Raw genomic sequence first — 20,994 nt, 5'->3', positions numbered from 1 at the left:
AAAGGGGCGCTGTAGATTGTTATCTACAGATAAGTAAGCAGAAAACGGAAGTCGGATACATAAATGAATGTCAAACGGTAGCATGGTTTGTTGTGTGTTCAGATAACCCCGTGTAAAAAATGTTTGCCTACAGTCTATTTCGGACAGCAGTAGAACCGAGCGCTCATTGCATAAGAAGCGGTGCTGGAGCGTTTTTATGCAGAACTAACACGTTTAACACAACACAGATATGCGGATATGCTAAGAAAGTTGGTGAGTGAAGCTAATGTCTTACTTCTGTTTATAAATAGTCACATAATATTTTCCCAGGGCAACTTGTAAATCAGTTTAGATGCGGGATTTTATCATTTACGGCAGTGTTGAATCTATTCCCTCCAATATTATTATTTTTATCTCATTTTCTATCAGCTGTGTGTGTTACTGTTTTATCTCTAAAGCAGGGGTGACCAACCCTGATCCTCTAGATCTACTATCATACAGGTTTTAGATTAATCCCTGCTTGAACACAAATGAATCAAATGCGTTAATAGTAGTATGGTGAGATGAAGCCTCATCCGTTTGGCCAAATTACCTAAATGATCCCCACAGTTCATGAAGCCTCATATGAACATGTCACCACCTACTGGTGGAGTGCAGAACTGCAGTTAATAATATAATCTGTGATTTTCTTCTTTTTTTTGCCATATTGTTTTTCTCGTTTTGAAGTTCATTTGAAAGTGTTAATGTTTGTTCTGTATGATAAAATCTTTAGTTTTTTTGGGTGTAAAATGTCTTAGAAGAGAAAAATAATTTAAGGTACGCTGTTTTTCTGCTATTTAGTGAAATAAGCTCAAGCAGACCGTGAAAGTCTTGTGCTAATTTGGCAATGATGAGAAAATCAAAGGTGTTTGTCATTTTTATTTAAACATAATAGTTTTTCCACAGATTTTGGTCTAATTAGTTTAAAAGTTATGTGTTCAACCAATCTTTTGGTTAAACCCACCAATCAAATTTTTAGTGTTTTTTACCAATCTATATTTGTAATAGGGCAACGAATACAAATTAGCCACAATAGCCAAAACACTTATTGTGTTTTATCACAACTTTTAAAAGTCTAAAGTGGGTCTTAAACCAACAACCTGAAGATTGGAAGTACATTTCTTACATCTGATGCCATTAGTAAGTGACATACCTAAAGAGAGCATTACTACTTAAAATCCAATACTTCTATGATCAGTGGCCTGCTCAGATTTTGATCATTACATTGTTTATTCTAACCAAACTAATTTAAACCAACTAGATTGGTTGGAAGAAAAACACCAATCTATTCTTAGAATCTATCCAACTCTCCTACAAACTCCCACATCTTGACTGAACACAGAGGCTGTTTAAATGCCTGTCTAAGTTCCGGGTGAGCTGAACCACTTCCTGAAGTAGTCAGGTGGTATGGCAGGTAGCGAGGCTTTGGACGTCATCTATTTTAGCTCTTCCCCCAAATAAAGCAAGCCTCGATACACGCCTCACAGAAAAGCTCCCTCCAATACTCGACATATGCCTCGAAGCCTCGGCTCATCTCATAACATCACTAGTTAATAGGCCCCATGTCCAACTTGATGGCATGAAAAGGTCATTCAGCCACTTGAATTAGCTGTGTTGGAGCAGGACAGTAGATCTGGAGGACCAGGGTTGGAGACCCCTGCTCTAAATGGTTGATTGCTTATAATTTCCTTCGTGTATGTGTTAACGTTTTGTTGCTGGGCATCATCATATCAACTCAAACCTTGTTCACCATCTTTTAGCTTCCAAAGGAAAAGGTAAAGGCATGATGAAAGAGGAACTGAAAGGTCCAGAGGTGTGTAAAGACCCAGTCCGACTAACGTCCTATGCTGTCGGGGTGAACATCTACAAACAAGGGGAGGACCCCAAACTAAAGCCTCCTGAGGAATATCCTGAGTGGTGAGTTAATGTGTTCTTATCTTACACACATGTACATTTTTTTTTTTTTACCTCTGCTCAATCACTCATTGGCTGCATTATGGTACTTTCTCCTCATAAAAAGTGTTAATCGTTAAGGAAAAACCCGAGCATTTCTTTAGATTTTTTGTCTGAATTTATGTTTTTTTGTGTTCTAGATGGCTTTTAACCACTAACCTTTCAAGCTCAATAGGATAACCAACCTCTGTCTTGGTCGTGGTATCCGGTTAAGATTTTTTTTTATTTTTGTCTATTATAATTTAACTGAAAATAAAACCTCTTGCTTTTAATTGGAGGCTCTCTGTTTACAATAGTTGTAATGCAAACTCCTTGCATAGCACTTTGGCTGCTGTGTCCAACTGTTGGTCTGGAATTCTTTTTCTGTAATTGTTCTGTGTCCCATTACAATATGGGCTGTTAAAGGTTTCCTTAGAGAAATGAAATGGGCCACCTGTTGTTTATTAATGCGTATTAATGTCGTATGCTAGTGAAGATTATCAGTCATCCAGGTCATAGTCGTTCCAAAAAAAGTTAAAAAAAACAATCCACTAAACTTTGTTTCCAGGTTTGAAGACATTTCTCTTCACATCCAGGAAACTTTCAATTATTTACATTTTTAATTGGAAAAAGCTTCCTGGATGTGAATCAAAACGTCTTCAAAATCCATTTATTATTATTTTAATCTTTTATTAAGTATTATCAGTTTAATTACCTTTAGTATCAAGATTGCTTTAAAATGCATAAATTGACTTGTGAGAGAAACAAGCTTTATAAGAATATCTACAATGATAAAACACAGAGTATGCTGGCGAGTGGATGTCATTAGAGCTGGTGACATCACCAAAAAAGGGAACCTCAGTTATTATCTCCCTTTGAATACTAGGTAAACATAAAAATGTATACTTCTTGTTAATAGCTACATCTACATAACTAATTTTGTTACTGTAGAAAGCTTTATTTGATTTGCAGGTTTGTTACCCTTTTTCAAAGATGCAAGAAGTTTGGAAAACAGACAAGAGAGGACTGTATTCATGTCTTCATTTACGTTAAAATTTATATCAATATTTTAACGCACACCTGTCCTTTATACCGATAAGGCTATAAAAATGTGAACTGTTGATAACAATGTGAGTGATGGAAAGCAGAAGTGACATTCCTAGTTTGTGAACACAAACTGCACCATTAAAGCTGCCTCTAATCATGTTAGAATTACTGCAGTCATCACAAATTTATTTTGAAAGACATCACAAAGTCACTCGTTGGAAGAAACCAGTCTTAGTCGGTATAGTTGAAGTTTTGTCACATCTTTCCTTCTTCCTCCTTTTCGTTTTACTTGTTCAGGTTGTTCCAGTTGGACTTGGGGAAAGCCAAAAAGCTGCACGAGCTGGAACCTGACACCTGGGAGTACTGGAAACGTCTGAGGAAGGAGAACATTTGGCGCTACAACAGACTGCACAAAGGGAAGAAGCTGTAGACCCTTCACTGGACTGACATTTGGCTTCCGTCTGTTTGAGCGACACACTTCACAGCTGGGGATGAATAACTATGAAAGTGATGGGACGTTTCTATGTAACTAATGTCTGTAATGAGGGAATCTATTTGGCACTTGTCCTGCAGCATGGTTACTGTAGTCAGAAGATGAACAGAAGTGATTTCTTTCCTTTATTCTGTTAGGAAGGCGCTGCACAAAAGTGGCGGTGGAGTTAAGTACTAAAACTCAAGATCTACTGTTATAATAAAAGATGGGACCTTAAAGCGTGTCTTTTCACTTTTGTGCTTGTTCTGCTTTTCTTTCATAAACCATAGTGATTGTGCCTTTTTTTAACTTTGCAAAAAGCCCTGTGTGTTTCAGACAATGTAAATTAATTATGCGATTAGAATCCCACCTCTAGAAATTATTATAAAGTAATTGACTCCAAGAAAGTAGTACATTTGGGGTGTGCAGCACAAATCATTTGACTGTAAAGGAAAATGACAAGAGGTGTTTTCTTTATTTGTCTTGCAAAATAAGTATTGACTTTACTTTACTTTACTTTAATGCCTGTGAACTAAAATAAAGAACAAACATTTGATCTACAGATTTTTTGTTTTATGAAAAAAAAGCCACCTGAGTAACACTTTATTGCAGCTACTCTGTCAAAAATGGTTGGACAGCAGTCTAGATTCTATATAACGGACAACGAGGAATGCATCAGAAATACTTGAAATGCCCTCGTGTAGAAGTCTCATGCACGGTAAGGTTATGAAGCAAGATCCTTATCTATACAAAATGTATAAATGTCACTTTATTAATTAATGAAGGAAAAAATGCACAACACAACAAGAAACCAACACTGGATATAATCTAAGTGAAATATGATGGTGGCAGCATCATGCTGTGGGATTATTCATCAAGAGATCTAAAGCTTGGAAGGAAATATTTTTAAAGGTTGCAAAGGACCTGAGACTGGTTCTTCTTCCAGTATAAGACCAGTGCAACATATAAGCCATATATAACTGGGTTAGATCAAAACAAGCAGATGTGGTAGAATAACCCATCAAATAAAAAAAAAATAAAAAACACAATATAAGAGCTGTACAACTTGTAAATATTTAAGATTGTTGAAAAAGGTGAGTATGAACTTACCAGGTTATTATTAAAAAAATTAATTATGGAGACATGGAAAACATAAAAACGCCCTGAATAATTATTTTCTCTGTTGTGGGGCTCTGTGAAAGGCGTAACCATAGAAACACTTCATGCAAATGACAGTCATACGTGCCAGGGATGGCAGAAAGAAAGAGGAACCGAAATGAGAAGCAGAGTATCTGGGGAACCTAGTTGTCTCTTCAGATCGGGGAGGCTCCAGCGTGTAAAAATGTCCCGGACACCTGCGTGACTCCCAGGCCACCCATCCCACGGTCACACGCGCTCAGGGTTTCCTCCCGGCTCGGACGTTTTTGGTAAACTTTCACTTTTTCCCCCCTACTTTACTTCAAGATATTCAGCTCAGCTCATGGCGGAAGCGGCAGCCCAGCTGCAGATTGTTCAGCTTGTTCTGGTTTAACTTCATATTTTGTCTTATTTATTGTTATTTCAACATTTGTTGTTGCTCTTCAGCCTGTTACGTTACAGCCTAATCACAATAACGTCTTAACTTGGGAAATCCCAGAGTTGTGTTTAAAGCCTGTAGTTTTCTAAAGTCTCGGTGTCCGTGGGTTGGTTTTGTGATTAGAGACCATTCATTTTTAGTTCGATAGTTCGCTCTTACTGTTAGTGAATCACTTCTCAGAGAGGAATCACCGCGGCTCTTTTTAGTACCAACGTGTCTCATTTTAATTTGTTGTCTATCTGTGCCTTTTTATGGTATGTTGGAAAGGGTAGCTAAGGAGTTAGAAGATTGGAAAACAATGAATATCACCAGTCTCGGTGAAGCAGGGTTGACGAAGCTGTCAAAGCTGCTGGACAACTGCAGTTGTGGATGGAGGCAGCTGGCAAACGCGGCGGCGGAACAGCCACAATTCCGATGCAGGTGAGTGACCCTGAAGGCATCATATATTCTCTGTATCCAGAGGCGTAGCCAGAACATTTTTATAAGGGGGGCAGGCAATAACCAATGTACACTGAGGGTGAGGGGTACATTGGTTATTGGCCGAAAGTGAACAGGCACCAGAACCTCCCGGTCAATCTACACAGGGGCGGAGCTAGATGGGGGGCCAGAGGTGGCCATGGCCACCCTTAGCCAATCATTGGCCACCCCTACCATTTTTATTCGCCCTCTAATACAGACGGTGGCAGCAGTAATACTAACAAAAGGAATTTTTAAACTTATTAGACATTTTAATTTTTCATATATCAATAGTTACTTGACAACTAAAACGCTGTGGTTAATTATGCACATTAAAATACAAACATTAAAGTTGATATATACAAAATGCATTCTCTTTTGTGTTATATGGGGTAAAGAGAAAATTATGTGTCTCTGCAAGTCATCAAGGAGTTTTCAGTGAAATCATAGATCAATAACTACTTTAATAGCTTAAAAATTAATTTAATGTAGATTTTAGTACATGTAATATTAATGTTATGCAGAACAATTTTTGATAAAAGTAGGTAAGTAATGACAATGGAAACGATGTTCGCTACAGACATTTTGTCCCCTATAGCTTTAATTTAGACAGCATGGATGTTTAAATATATGCATCTATTTGTAATCAAAAGGCTGTAGAAAAGTATAGTTTGTCTTTATTTAGAAATTATGGATGTTGTGCTCGTTCCTATTGGAACAGTGTAGATGGACCCTGAGGTTCTGGCGCCTAGCCGCTTTCAGCCACCCCTCAGTTTACATTGGTTTTTGACTGGCCACCCCTATTAAAATTTTGTGGCTATGCCTCTGAATCTACACTGTTCCAACAGGAAAATTAATGTGAAAAAAAAAAAACAATATTTTCTAAATAAAGGCAACCTATACTTTCCTGCAGCCTTTGTTAACAAATAGATATTTAAACATCTGTGCTTTCTAAATAAAAGGTATAGTGGATAGAATTGTTTCAGTTTTGAGTTCTGGGACGTAAATCTTTTCCTTTGTCATTACTGACCTACTTTTATCAATAAACATTTTGCATAAAATTCATTTTTTATTTCCTCTGTTTTTTTGTTTTTGTTTTTTTTAGATTCTTATATGAATTTGTCGTGTGTTTGTTGATTCATTTTTGAGGTTCTGACCCCTCCTGCTCAGCTGATCCAGACCACCTCTCTCTCTTTGTAGTGAAATGGAGCTGACCAGCTGCTCCCTTCAGGTTCTGAAATCTGCAGGCAGTCCTGCCCGTACCCTTCTGGCTTGGTTAGCAGATCGTGGATGCTCTGTGGACTTCCTCCTCTACTGTCTGAGGAAGATGGAACACCAGGAAGCTCTGCAGTTCCTCTCCACCACAGGTCGGTAAAACAGAGGGGGGAGGTGAGGCATTCAGGTGCTGAAAGATCAACATACAGTTCCTTACAAACATTTACTTGTTTTTCTCTTTTTTAAATTAATTTACTTTTACATTTTCATACATACCAAAAACAAACATTCGGTATCACATGTTTGTTTGTTTTTTGTGATAGAGCAACTCAAAGTAGTGCACAACCTCATTATGAAGTGAAACAGAAATACTGTATGACTTTATATATTTAATACAAATAGGAATGATTCTTAGAAAGGAGAATATTTAGATTTTCTTAACATTAGATGTGTGTCACATCAGTTGTATTTCTGGGGGAAACAGGCAATCATTAAAATTTCAAAGGCACTCTGACCTTTGAAAAGAAATTGGAGTAAAATATTTTGGTAACATTTAATAGGAATCTGGAAGAGTGCCTGTAAATGGAGGGGAAGTTTTGTAATAAATAAAAACAATTGTTTTTGAATGTGGGAAGTCTGAATAAATGAAAGTATTTTAACTTAAGGTTAAGATTTTTACTTTTGAGTTTCGCTATTAGGCTAATGCAATTAAAGACTTTTTTTTTATTTAAAAAAAGAACACACATTTTCTGCTAGAGATTGGGCTTCTGGAAACAGACAATGGGCATAAATGGGCAAAATCATTCTCCTTTTACAAACTTAAGGCACCGATCAACAATTCTCCTATAAATTTTGTAGAAAAGTATGTATGGTTTTAGGCTTTTGCTGTCTTAAAATAATGTAAATGTTCTTAATGATCACAACTTTAGTGGTACACACTTTAAAATCCTTAAGGTGTGAAGAGCTAATCCCTGATAGTTTGTCAAGTTTGACTTTTAAAGATGGATCATCACACTGCTCACAAGTTGGCACACGTTTGAAAATAATGAGATGTTTTAACATTTTTTGCTGGTACATGTCTTACTTGAAATACCTGCAGTTTGTTCCTTCCTGTACTCCTTACTATTCATGTTGTGTGTTAATTGTTAGTTTCAGAGCAGATTAAGATCACTGTGCAGCCACAGTCTAAGCAGGCTTCCCTGGGGAGCAGGGTGGTGCTGACATGCAGGGCATCTGGACCTCCTGGACTCAGCTATCAGTGGTTCAAAGGAAAAGAAGAGGTTAGAGCAACAGTTAATACATCAGTTTCACCAATCAATCAATGTGCTTCTATTCTCCTCTTAACCCATGTTGATTCTCTTCTTGCTTTAGATTTTACATGAAACGGGAAGTTTGCCAGAGTTGGTTCTGTGTCCTTTAGGCCCCGCCCACCAAGGTTACTATATCTGTAGAATCAACCATGGAGAGAACTACATCTTCTCCATGTGGGCTCATGTTCGACTGCTTCACTCTGCTGGTTCCACTCCAGGTATTCCTTTTCCTACTTGCTGTTTTTCCTGATCTCTCCCCGTCTCACAGCGTATATCCAACATGCTGGTAAACTGTTGTCCTTGCAGGGTGCAGCAGTCTGTTTCCAGGCTCAGTTAGTGGACTGCGTATCAGCCAGCATCCTCAGTCCCAATTGGCATCTGAGGGGGATAATCTGGTCCTGAAATGCACAGCAGAAGCTAATCCCCCTCCACAGTATGAGTGGTATCACAACAAAAGGCCCATACCTGATCAAAAAACATGCTCCCTCAGGGTAAGTAATGTCAAACACCTACACATACAGTAAGATAATGTTTAATAATTTGCCTGTAAAACTATTAATGCTTTTTTGTGAATTTTTACAACCAAAAAAACTTTTATAGCCATATAGTTTCATAATTGCATAGAAGTTAGATGGAGAGAAAAAGATTCATATTCTATAGGGTTCCGTTAGTGCCAAAAATATGTTTACATGTCTATGTATATGTTTTTGTGTATGTGTTATGTGCTTACGTCCAAGGAAATTGTATATGTTATGTGCATATGTTAGGTGCTTATGCATAATGTAGAGCTGCAACTAACAATTATTTTGCAAATCAATTAATCTGTTGATTATTTTGATGATTATTATTTGATTGATAATCAGATAGCAAAAGGTTCCTTATAGAAGATTTCTACAGATTTAAACTGGGTAAAATTAAAACTTTTCCACTTGTGGAGTTCTGGATAAAGCAAATCGACAGACATTAATGTTTGTTTTTTTAAAAACAAAAATTACCTTACATAGTAAATTAGAAACAGGTCTGAAGTTGTGAAAAAATGGAGGTTCTTTCTATTTAAATAGAAGGTTAGCAAACGCTATCTTAGATGCTCTAACCATTGTTATAACCTTTTAGATAAGACAGTGGCGATTTGACTGTGTCAGCTGAATGTTGACTCTGCAAAGCAAAGACATAAATCGGGCATGTTTAATGGATAACATTTCTATATCTGACATTAGTTATGAAAAAATATACATTTTTCATAATTTATATCCCTATCGTAAATTGGGAATCATTTTTTTCTCAATTTTCTCTTTGCTTTCACATATTCTTTTTAACTTTGTGTGTAGTTTCGGTTTTATTGTGATTATCTTGAGTGTTGGTGGAGCTGTTGCAACAGGCTTACATTTAAAACTTTCCAGAGTGATGTCAAGCCTAAAATGTGTAATCACTGTTTCTTAGATCCCATGTGTGACCACACAGCACAGAGGAGAGTACAGATGCAAGGCATTTAATTTGTATCACGAAGCATGGAGCGACACAGCAACAGTGAAAATTGGTGAAATATGGATACTGTTTTCTCCCCTTTGTTCTTTACATTTAAAAAAATAAAAGTTTCACATTTGAGCCATTCCAACAGTATACTTTTAATATCAGGTTGTGCAACGAATAAGTGACAATGCAAATTTTTAGTTTCACGTTGAATTTACAACAGCTAACTCTTTCTGTTTCTGTACTTTCATGCAGGCCCGAGTTCAGTCATAGATGCCTCCTGGGTAGAAGATGGTCGTGGGTTTGGTATGCGTAATTTTGGGTAGAATATTCAAAGGAAATAGAGGAACTACAACAGTTATATACTTCCTCTGTCATTTATTACACCTTTATTCCTGTTTTTTTCTATGCATATTATGTTTGTCAAAACTATAATATAAAAGTTATATCAATCTTTTCTTTTTTGCTTTTTTAATGTTGCCAGATTCCTCAGAAGGCCAAAGGCAGATACATCCTTTGCCGCCGACGGCCTCTCCTCCCTCAGCAGCCAAGAATTTCTATGGTTAGTTTGACACCAATAAGTTGTATAGAGAACCTTCATATTAAAAGTCGCAGGTTTCATGGTGCCACAATCATGCTCTCAGCCACAGACAAAGTTGCTCTCCTGATTGGAAACATGAACTACCTCCACCACTGTCAGCTGAGCGCTCCCATTTCTGACGTCCACGAGCTGACCAACCTTCTCAGACAGATGGACTTCAAAGTGGTCTCTCTGATCGACCTCAACTGTCAGGAAATGAACAGCGCTGTCAATGAGTTCCTGTTGCTTCTCGACAAGGGCGTTTATGGTCAGTCCATTTGTCTCTAAAGTCCATGTCCAGCTAGATTAAAATTAGGATAAGTTCAGGATTTGTTTTGGTTAAGATTAATTGAAACGTTCAAAGACCTTGACAAGTATTCACCAGCTCATCATAGCATCATGACATGGATACAAAAAAGTTTAGCATTTTATATGATCTGTTTGAACATTTTGTTTTTAGTTAGTATCTAATTGTAAATGGATTTTCTCTAATACACCCCTGGTGACATTTATAAATACAAGCTCAAACACACACATCCCTATTAATAGTAATTGAGTAGCACCTTTAACATGTGTTTTTTTATACCATACAACAGGCCTCTGGTATTTTACTGTGTAGAAATTTTCCACCTCTTTCATTTGTTTTTGTCCTTAAACAGACTTTTGAATGTAGTTCACAAAGGTTTAATGGGGTTGAGGTCTGGATTGGGGAAGCCATTTAAGAAGGTTAAAGGTCATTGTGTGCGGAAATGTAATCTGTTTAAGACCTTATGATGGTTCTTCCTTTGTTATTTCACCAGATACATGCTGGCAGTGAAGCAGAGACCTACATTATGATATTACCACCACCATGCTTAATAGCTGATACAATGTTTCTTCAGTTCAGAAGCCTTGCCTTGTCTTTTTTGTGTCCTAATGTTTTTTCTAACAATCAAAGCTGATTCCCGTTTAACTTAGTGTGATATTTTGGTTGAATCTTGGATGCAGCTGTGTGTTAAGGGAAAATAATTTTTGGTCTCACGTTAGACAAAGCACACTAATATTAAGCATCTGGAGCGATTCTGGTCTCAGTCTTACTGAAAGTAAAGGGCTGTTTTTTAAAAGCCAGGACTATGGTTGGAAAAACAACCAACTTTTGGAGCTCTGCTTTCTCCTGATAAGTTTAAGTAATCATATATTAAAAATTAGACCTGAAGCTTTCTGATATATACAAATTAAATTTACTTAAATATTATATGGGGATCTATAAACAGTATAATTATGCTAATTGTGTGTATTATTTGAGAGGATCCACCATAACGTCAAAGTTGTGCACTAATTCTTGTGTATTAATATAACTTGTTGTTTTACAGTTATTCCAACCAGGACAAAGAACAGCTGAAATAAATAAATTTAATGTTATAATGTTTGTCAAATATAATGTAGCTGGTTGTTAATTTTTCACCTATGCTGCGTTTGTTTGTTTCTGTCCATTACTTCTACAGGCTTGCTGTATTTTGCCGGTCATGGCTATGAGAACTATGGCAACAGTTTCATGGTTCCTATAGATGCACCAGCTTCCTACACATCCGAGCACTGCTTGTGTGTGCAAAACATACTGACCAGGATGCAGGAGAAAGAGACTGGACTCAATGTGTTCCTGCTGGACATGTGTCGCAAAAGGTATACCAATAGGTCAGTCTTTAAAAATAATATTGTTTTCATATACTGTGAGTTTTACTCTTGAAATCACATCTTTTCCCAGAAATCCAAATGATGATTTGATTGTAAAACCAGGAACGCTCAAAGTCACAGCCAATATAGTGTTTGGTTATGCCACGTAAGTTGCATATGTTGTTATTCTAATCAAAAAAGTTTTTCCAGCATGTCCTTCTTGTAACTTGTGTGTAATTTTCTATGTTTAGATGTGTTGATGCCGAAGCGTATGAAGTAAAGAGAGATGATGTGTCGAATGGCATCTTCATAAGCTTTCTCAAACAGCACGTATGTCAGGATGAGAAGGTCACCGTCATGCTGGACAGAGTCGCTGAAGGTAGAGCAGTCTCTCAGCACTAGGTGGACATCACCTCTGGTAGAAATGTCTTTAAATTCAATTCAGTTTTCAATTGATCCTGCTAACAAACCAACAAGACTCCCTTTTATTGCATTTGTCTTCAGTAACATACCTCTAGACAAACAAATAAACAAACAAACAAACAAACAAACAGACAGACAAACTAACGCAGATGAAAATAAAACTGTCAGATTTGCTTAAACAACCTTCCTCAAGTGCTTAAAGATACAAGCTCTTTGTTGTATGTATGCTGATGACACAGTGCTTTTTGTGTCTGGTTTAAATACAGACACAGTTAGCAAACAGCTAAATACATATCTCCACAACTTACATCAGCGATGTTAGAAAACCATCTAATCATTTCAGGAAAACAAAATTAATTTTATATCCAACCCCATAGCGAGCAATCCTTATTTGAAAAGAAGCTGAAACAAAGTTTATGGGCTTATAGTGCAATAGGCCAGATTTGACATTGTTCCAAAAAATATATCTTTATGCAAGTTCAGTTCAGCTGCTGGTACCAAAACCCAATATGCTTAAAAGCTGTACCTACACTTAGCAAAAATCTAAAGGAATTAAAACCATACTGGCTCAACCACATTTTAATACTATATTTATGAACGGATGTTTTAAAAAAACAAACTGGATGTAGATAAAGAGCAATCCTGCGATACTATGTTATCTAATTTAGTAATTGTCTCTGCTTGTTAAGTACCATAAATCATTAAGCGTTTTGAATGGATGCATGTATGTCTTGCTAATCTATACTGGTGAGATCTCTTTCTTGAAAGACTTCTAGACAAAAAAAAGGTTTTAGTATCTCAAACACACCTGTGCTGCTTTTACTGTCCATCATCAGTACCTGATATGGGGAGCTTCCTACGTGCTGATTAGCGCATATACTTTTGAGGAAGAAATTAGACAAACAGAACGATGGAGTTGGAGACAATGGAGGCAGAGAAAATGGCCGACTCATACTCCATGTCTCTAGCCTCCCCCACAATCTGGGAGAAGCTCTCCCGGAGGAGGGAGTTGAACATGTCTCTGACCAAGAGCTCCTAGAGCAGCGCCCAGGAGAGGAGAGTCTGGCTGATTGTTGAATCCCGGCTTCAGGAGGAGCAGTGTGATTTTCATCCTGGCTGTGGAACAGTGGAGCAACTCTACACTCTCTGCAGGGTTCTTGAGGGAGCTTGGGATTTTGCCCAACTGGTCCACATGTGTTTTGTTGACCTGGAGTCTGGGGCCTTAACTAGGTGCTATTCAGTCTGTATATCCAGAGCATGAGTTTGGTCCGCATTGCCAGCATTAAGTTGGACTTGTTCCTGGTGCCCGTTGGACTCTGACAATCCTGTCCTCTGTCACTGGTGCTGTTTCTAGGCACAGCCAGACCAGCAGATCTCATCCCTACTTTTCACAGATAATGTGGTTATACTGGCTTCCTCCTGCCAAGATCTACAGCATGCACTGGGATGGTTTGCAGCCGAGTGTGAAGCGACCGGGATGAGAATCAACTACTCCAAGTCTAAGGCAATGGTTCTCGCCAGGAAAAAGGTGGCTTGTTCGCTTCAGGTTGGAGGAAAGATAATAATAATGGACCTTTATTGATCTCACACAGGAGAAATTTACCTCTGCATTTAACCCAGTGGGCTGCTATTGTGTGGTGCCCAGGGAGCAGTGTGGGGTTAAGAGTGTTTTGCACAGGGACCCAGAGTGGTAGTCTGTTTTTTGTGCAATGCCCTAACCACTAGACCATCACTCCCCCCTTGAGTTCCTGCCTCAAGAGGAGGAGCTCAAGTATTCTGGGGTCCTCTTCACAAGTAAGGGGAGGATGAAGCGGGAGATTGATAGATGGATCGATGGAGCTGCTTCTATATTGTTCATATTTCCTTAGTCTGTCGTGGTTAAGACAGAGCTGAGTGAAAAGAGCAAAGTTCTCGATTTAGCAGTCAGTCTATGTTTCAACCTTCTCTTAAGACCATAAAATTTGGATCATTTGTGGATTTTTGTTTTGTTTTGTTCATTTTCCATCCATCTTTGTTTGGTCTTTATGGAACCAATGAAGAGACCATCCATCTTAAAGTAATATGTCTTTATGAATGGTTGCATCCAAGAACTGTCCCCTAAAACCATGTTGGACAATTGCTACATCAACATTTCTCCTGTCCTTTCAGTTAGTCCAGTTCAACTCAACAAGACCGAGGTTAGGCCATTTTATTAGTTTATGTAAGCACCATCAGTACTAGTCCTTTCTCTAAAGAAATTTCCTTAAAGTTAAATAAGGTAATTAGTTTTTTGCGAACCATTAGGGTTTACCTTTGAAACGAGACCTTTAATCAGTTACTAGTATTCTGAACATTCATCCTTAATTCCTTGTAAACTTTAAGTATTTAGATTTTATCTTTATTTTTGATTCTTTATTTTATCAGTCATCAAAATATACAACTTAGATATTTGGATAATTATATGTTCTGTTCTATTAGCAAGGCTGGTAAGACCTTATATAGAGTCATTCGCATACAAATCTTAATCTCTCCCTGTGTTCTGATGGGAGCCAGGTTTACCCTAGTGTTAAACTCTTCAACAGCACTGACGTTAGACTGCCCTCCTTTGAAAGCGCTATTCATTTTTTTCAGACATGGGTCGCTGTGCGATTACAAGAGGAAGACAGGCTCTGGAGCTGCGCAGCAACCTTTCTGAAAGACGTTCTCTCACAGATCAGATCCAGACATCTGAGAGCTCGGAATCCGATTCAGCTCGAAATCTGCAGTGGGCGGTCGCTCATGGTACAAACATAAAAACTGATTTGATTAAATGCTCAAAAGTTACTTATAGTTGCAGATTGTTTCATTTTCATGCTCTGTATTATCTAGACTCCCAGATTTAAAATGTTTTTTTTTTTTTGTTTTTTTTTTCGAACAGTTCTGCCTGAGAGCCGCTGTCTCCAGTTTGACTGCGGGGTGCAGGTCCAGCTGGGATTTGCAGCAGAATTTTCTAACGTTATGGTCATCTACTCCCGGATACTTGAGAAACCTGCAGAAATAGAAACCTGTTGTGCTCAGCTCACAGACTTCCCACAGGTGTGTTGGCTATATACAGTATGGCTCCATAGGTTTTTCATCTCCTGGGATGACTGATAGTGATTCAGCCTTTTTGATGCACTTTAAACAGAAGTTGGATTATCATGGATTATCATTTTTTGCAGTGTGTTGTTTATTTACTTACTGCAGTTAGCAAATAAACAACACACTGAAAAAATGTAAATCTTAATAAGTCATTTTTTTCTTAAAATATGTGCATTTTGTCTTGAATTGAGGAGGTAAGTAGGACTCTTTGCCAATGGAACTGGACAATTTACATTTAAAATAAGAAAAAACAATTGCATTGTCTATTTACAATTGCATTTTATCTAATTATCTTATTTTAAGCATAAAAATATTCATTCCATTGGCAAATCATCTCATCTACCTTCTCAAATTGAGGGTAAATCCACTTCACTTAAGACATTTTGACTTATTCCTAGATTGTTTTTTCAATGCAAATAAAGAATATTTGTTCAATTTTCTCAAAATAAGGTTAGATTTTTCAGTATCAAGGTAAACTCTGTGCACTGAAATGAGGAAGAAAAGAGTAAAAATGATAGGATAAAAGGAATGTGTTTCCTTTTATGTGACAATCTAAAATCAGTCCAATCAGGCTCTACCATTCTATTTTTCTATTTTCTTAAAAACCCTTGAAATACTAAATGATGTCTTTGCAATATTATTCATAGTTATTTAAAATATATTTTAAATATGATAATGTTTTGTTGGTAGGGTTAGAAATGACAAGAACAGGTTTAATGATAAGATCAAGGACAGACAGATACATGGAAACTACTGTAGAAAGGATCCACACAGGGTGGGAGAGCAGCCTGGTGGGCCAGTGAGTAGCACTGTAACCTCGCAGCAGGAGGTTGGTTCTTTCTGCATGGAGTCTGATTTTTTTCTTGTTTTTTATCCAGGTACAGCTGCCCCACTCCAAAACTATAACCGCTTACTTAATTACTTTCTCTAAATTGCCCTCAGGGTGAGGGGCGACCTGTCCAGGACATACCCTGCTTCTATTACTACAAGTGATGAGTGCCAGCCCCTCTCTAGACCGCCTAAGGATTTTTTTCTATGTGCACTGCTGTGTAAATGTTCTTTTGGACTTCCTACCTACCCATGAACATCCTATCTCTCTATGTTGGGAATTTCTTTCTTGTCTTATAGAAACTTCAATTTGTTACAATTAGAAACCACAGTACCATCATAATGCTTCTTCCAGCTTTGTACATGATTCGTACATACAAAATAAATGGACAATGTGGAGGCATTAAATGTGTTCTTTGTATGGGAAGGTTGCTTCAGTGAAAAAACATATTAGATAATACTTTTTAGGGCAGTAATGCCCTTAAAACTGCATTACTGCTCTTGATGTTCATGATTCTTATGTGAGGATGTATGCCGGCTTTTAAAATCCTCAAACTGGCAACTCTTTGTTCTTCGAACTGGACTTATTACAATCAACATAGTTGTGCAGTCTTTTCTGGCATGCTATTTCCCTGGCAAGCAAACAGTATACTATGAAAATGATAATGATTTAATACATACAATGCTCCTCAATGTTAATTTTCTTTCAACAGGAAGTGGACATTGACCTAAAGAAGAGTAACCAGGAGACTCTCTTTGAGGCCGGCTGCTTGCTGCTGATTAAGGAGGAACTTCCCTCACCAGAGGCAAAGAGTCTTTACACACGCATCCGTGGTCTGCAGAGACTCAGGGTCAGACACTCATTTGTGTTCATTGATCTAATTGGAAAATTATTATGTTTTCTTTATAGAACTGTGCAAAATGTTATTTTCAACCATGAACATATTTATGACTAGTCTGTCAGTCTTTAACCATTTTTTTTTTATTCGGGATTTCCTGGACAAAATGGCAATTGTATTAGCAATTTAAATAGGAAAATTAAAATGAACCGTATCTTCCAAACCTCCCTTCCCAGACACCTCCCCTAGCTCAGCTGGGGGAAGCCCAGGACTTCCCCTGGCCAGCTGAGAGACATAGTCCCTCCAGCGGGTCCTTGCTTATGTCTTGGGCATTATCCAGGTGCGACATGCCTGGAACACCTCCTGAGGGAGGCGTCCAGGTTGCATCCAATAAAGATGCCCGAGCACCTAAACTCCTTTGGATGTGAAGGATAAAGCAGCTCTACTCTGAACCTTGCACGGATGACCGAGCTCCGCATGTGCATGGCCACCCTGCAGATAAAGCTAATTTCAGCTGCTCATATCTGGAACTCGTTATTTCAGTCACCACCTAGAATTTGAGGGTAGGAACATAGAATGACTGGTAGATTACTAGTTTAACCTTTTCTCTGGGCAATCTTATTACTTCAATAGACTGTTGCAGTGCTAGCATTATAGTGGCAGCTGCAATGATCCATTTATCAATTTCCCACTCCAGGAGTGGGACCCCACTCCTTCACTTAAAGCAGGAACTCTCCCCCTATTTAAAGGGGACAAGCCATCATTTTGATGTTTTAGAACCCCTGAATCTCATTCTGGCCACTTTGGACTCTGCTGCTAACAGCCCCAGTCCATGCTATAGGTCTTGTAGGAGGGAGCCAGCAAAATATAAAAGCAGGTCCATAAAGTTTATGAACATGACCATTGACAGAGAGCAGCCCTCCCAAAACACACACTGGGAACAGGTCTGACTTAATGCTTGAATCAAACTCCTGCTCTGCTTCTTCAGAGACCAGATGGCCCCTAGTATAAGACTCCATACCCTGTACTCTGTGAGTGCCCCTCACAGGGCCCCATAAAGGAAATGGTTGAATCCATTCTCCAAGTCCACAAAACACATGTGGACCAGTTGGGCAAACTCCCATGAACCCAAAAACCCCCTGCAGGGGATGTAGAGCTGGTCGAATGTTCCACAGCTGAGATGAAAACCACACTGCTCCTTCTGAAGCCGAGGCTGGACAATCAGCTGGACTCTCCTCTTCAGCTCTGTGATATTGGCCTTCCTGTGGAGGCTGAGATAGGTGATCTCACTATAGTTGGAACACACCCTCCGGTACCCCTTCTTATAAAGAGGAACCAATATCCCAGTCTGCCAGTCCAGTGGCACTGTCCTTTGACTGCCATGCCCAGAGCTCCAAAGTAATTGGGGTAGATCTCCATAGAATTAAGCCTAACTAGAAAAAAGGCTAAACAAACCCCTTATTCCCTCTCCAGAAGCACCGGAAAGTTTGCCAAAATCCCTTTGCGGGCCAACCGATAGTCTTTCTTCATTTGTAATGAATGCAGTTAGTAGAAACCTTGTTGGTATGTTAACTTTAAAAAGACAAGTGGAACTGTTACAGGGGTGTGAGTTTTCTGTTTATATTATTATGCTCTTTGACTTAAAGAAGACATTCTGCTTTTCATTCACCTCACAGACGGACCTCACTTTTACTGTCTGCCTTCATTACACATATTCCAACATGGATGAAGAGGTACAAGAGCAACTGGCTGTAACAGTGGGCAAACCCCTGGTCTCCAAACTGAATCTCCACGAATCTCGAATGTCTACTAGTGGCCCTGCTTACTCGTGCTCCAGCTTCGACTCTGCAGAGTGCTCTTCCTTAGCCTCAGACACATGGACATCCTTTGGACAAACCAGTACTGAATTTTCTCATGCCGACTCTCTGACTTTATCAAGGAGTGCCAATATGCCAGAGGAGACCGACAGCCCAGGGGTGTTTAATTCACCGCAACCTCTTACTGCTAGTAAAAGCTTGCCCCATGGCCACACTGGCGAAATTAACTACAAATTTAGCGACATGTACAACTTCCATTCTTTCTAAGTGATACTCACTCTAGGGATTATTACCAGTCTTTTTCTTTCATGCAATCTAAAATGTCTATTTCAGATATTGTTTTTATACATTAAGTATAAAAAGTACAACAAAATATATCTCAATCAGTGTGATGTATTAATCACAAGTTCTCTTGATTATAATATGTTTACTCTCTTGTCCTTCATAACATTTCAAGGTTGATAGAAAAATGGTTGTTTAGCTGGGTTTACTGTTGATGCGTGTAGTTATGCAGAAAAATGGATTTGGTACATTTTTACAAAGAGTTTTATAATGTGAATGAAAACTAAGACTATGCTCTTCTTTTTAATATATTTTAAAATGGTTTATAATAAAATAACAAAATATGTAAGTTATATATAACACTTTTGTAACATTTTTATGCCTAAGAAATACTAAAGCAAATTCCATACTTTTCCATACTCAGGTCCTTAGAACACATTATAAATGAACCAGACTTATTAAGTGCAGATTATTTTGTTTTACTATGTATATCACCTCATTTTATATACGTTTGTGCTTATTTGTGCTGTCTTATAAATGTGAATATAATAGATGAGCAACATATTAAATGAAATAGTTCAAATGTAGCATGTCTTTAGCTGTGAGTAGGTTTGAATACATATCCTAAAATACTTTTAAGTCTTGTTGTTTTTTGCTCCTCTTTGTTTAGCTTACCATAATTTTACAAGCATCGAATTGATGACTTACATATGAACAACTGGATTTAGCTTCTTTCAGAAAACCATTTTGCTACTAGTAATACTACTAATATTATAAAATGTACTATTGTCTAAGCCAAAGGTATTATGAATGTAATGGAAAATTACTCATTTTGAGCTTCAAGTTGGAAAATCAAGATTGTTTCACCAAATCAGAATTTGCACTTCAAACTCCATTACTGCTGCTATGTTATTAAAACATAGTAATGGGTTTAGGTAAAAAAAACAAAGTTTAAAAAAAAAAACGCTAAAAATTCTATTTGTTTAGAGTTTACCTTGAATGCTCTACTGAAATACACTCTAGAAAAATCAATAGTTTAAGTTTGTAGACCAACCTTTTCTTTTATACTGCAGTCTATCTTCTAATTTTCTATGTTTTATGCCACTGTATCTATTTTTCTGTGTGTTTTTTGTGTTCTGTTCATGTACAACACTTTGAACTCTATTGTCAGTGAAACATGCTATACAAATAAACTTGCCTTGACTAGATTTTCAAGCTTGTAATTGAACACGTGATGTTTTCATGCAGCAACTTTGATGCATGACAAAACTAGGATCATAATACCACATTAAAGTCAGAGGTCTATTCTATATCAAATACACTGCAAGGTGGAATAGGTTTGAATATGCAAACAGTAGTTGTGAAGTTTCATTAATGAAAAAAGATGATCAGACCCCCCTTGTATTTCTAATGTTTTCCAGTTTCAGAAGTGCATTCCCTGAAGAATACAATACAGAAAAAAATATCTTAATGACAATGGTGTAACGACACAACAATAGCAACATTATGTGGGTGGGCCCCATATGAAGTACAAAACCCCATCCCCTAACCGACCCCCCGTCGCTAACATATTGCTCATTACGGTTATGGTTTTAATCTACACTCTGGATTACCGATAATTCCAAGTCGTCTTGTAAAAATAAAATACTCAAATGCATTGTTCTTTTAAGATCTTAATTGCGGTTTGAAACATATGAGTGTATTTTTTACCAACCGTCTAATGAACTATACACAGCTATTAACATAGTAATTAAAAGTACCACTGTCTGCTTTGCTGTTGGTGTTGTGTTTAAATGGCTCACCATCATGTTGAAATCTGGCATGTGTTGGGGTATAAATAAGGTCCGGTCAATCAACCCAGTATCAGGTGGGTTTAAGAGGAACATTTCGCCAGAGATGGGAAAAGTACTCACTTTCCATACTTGAGTAAAAGTACAGATACTTGTGTTAAAAAATACTCTGGTAAAAGTGGAAGTA

The 20,994-nt window shown here is 37.8% G+C and overlaps 2 protein-coding genes across 3 annotated transcripts; both read left to right on the top strand.

Annotated features, from left to right (window-relative positions):
- The first annotated feature begins 37 nt into the window (after window positions 1-37).
- mrpl54 (mitochondrial ribosomal protein L54) lies at window positions 38-3,887 on the top strand. Its single transcript, XM_015394434.1, has 3 exons — window positions 38-252; window positions 1,779-1,935; window positions 3,295-3,887. The coding sequence occupies exons 1-3, from the start codon at window positions 120-122 to the stop codon at window positions 3,425-3,427; spliced, it is 423 nt and encodes a 140-aa protein (XP_015249920.1). The 5' UTR covers window positions 38-119; the 3' UTR covers window positions 3,428-3,887.
- An 823-nt stretch (window positions 3,888-4,710) lies between these two features.
- LOC107097310 (mucosa-associated lymphoid tissue lymphoma translocation protein 1-like) lies at window positions 4,711-20,210 on the top strand. Of its 2 annotated transcripts, none has more exons than XM_015394412.1 (17): window positions 4,711-4,896; window positions 5,318-5,465; window positions 6,702-6,868; window positions 7,866-7,996; window positions 8,088-8,244; window positions 8,333-8,517; window positions 9,467-9,563; window positions 9,752-9,802; window positions 9,981-10,058; window positions 10,141-10,344; window positions 11,561-11,738; window positions 11,821-11,895; window positions 11,981-12,108; window positions 14,763-14,912; window positions 15,049-15,206; window positions 16,793-16,930; window positions 18,595-20,210. In XM_015394412.1, the coding sequence occupies exons 2-17, from the start codon at window positions 5,344-5,346 to the stop codon at window positions 19,000-19,002; spliced, it is 2,427 nt and encodes an 808-aa protein (XP_015249898.1). In that variant the 5' UTR covers window positions 4,711-4,896; window positions 5,318-5,343; the 3' UTR covers window positions 19,003-20,210. The 2 variants fall into 2 exon arrangements, with proteins under 2 accessions (XP_015249898.1, XP_015249897.1); XM_015394411.1 differs by having other exon boundaries at window positions 5,313-5,465.
- Window positions 20,211-20,994: the final 784 nt, after the last annotated feature.

This window comes from Cyprinodon variegatus, unplaced genomic scaffold (genome assembly GCF_000732505.1).
Source record: "Cyprinodon variegatus isolate N-32 unplaced genomic scaffold, C_variegatus-1.0 Scaffold684, whole genome shotgun sequence".
Classification (NCBI taxonomy): domain Eukaryota; kingdom Metazoa; phylum Chordata; class Actinopteri; order Cyprinodontiformes; family Cyprinodontidae; genus Cyprinodon; species Cyprinodon variegatus.
The sequence above is the reverse complement of the archived record's forward strand: the minus strand, read 5'-3'. Positions and strand labels throughout refer to the sequence as shown.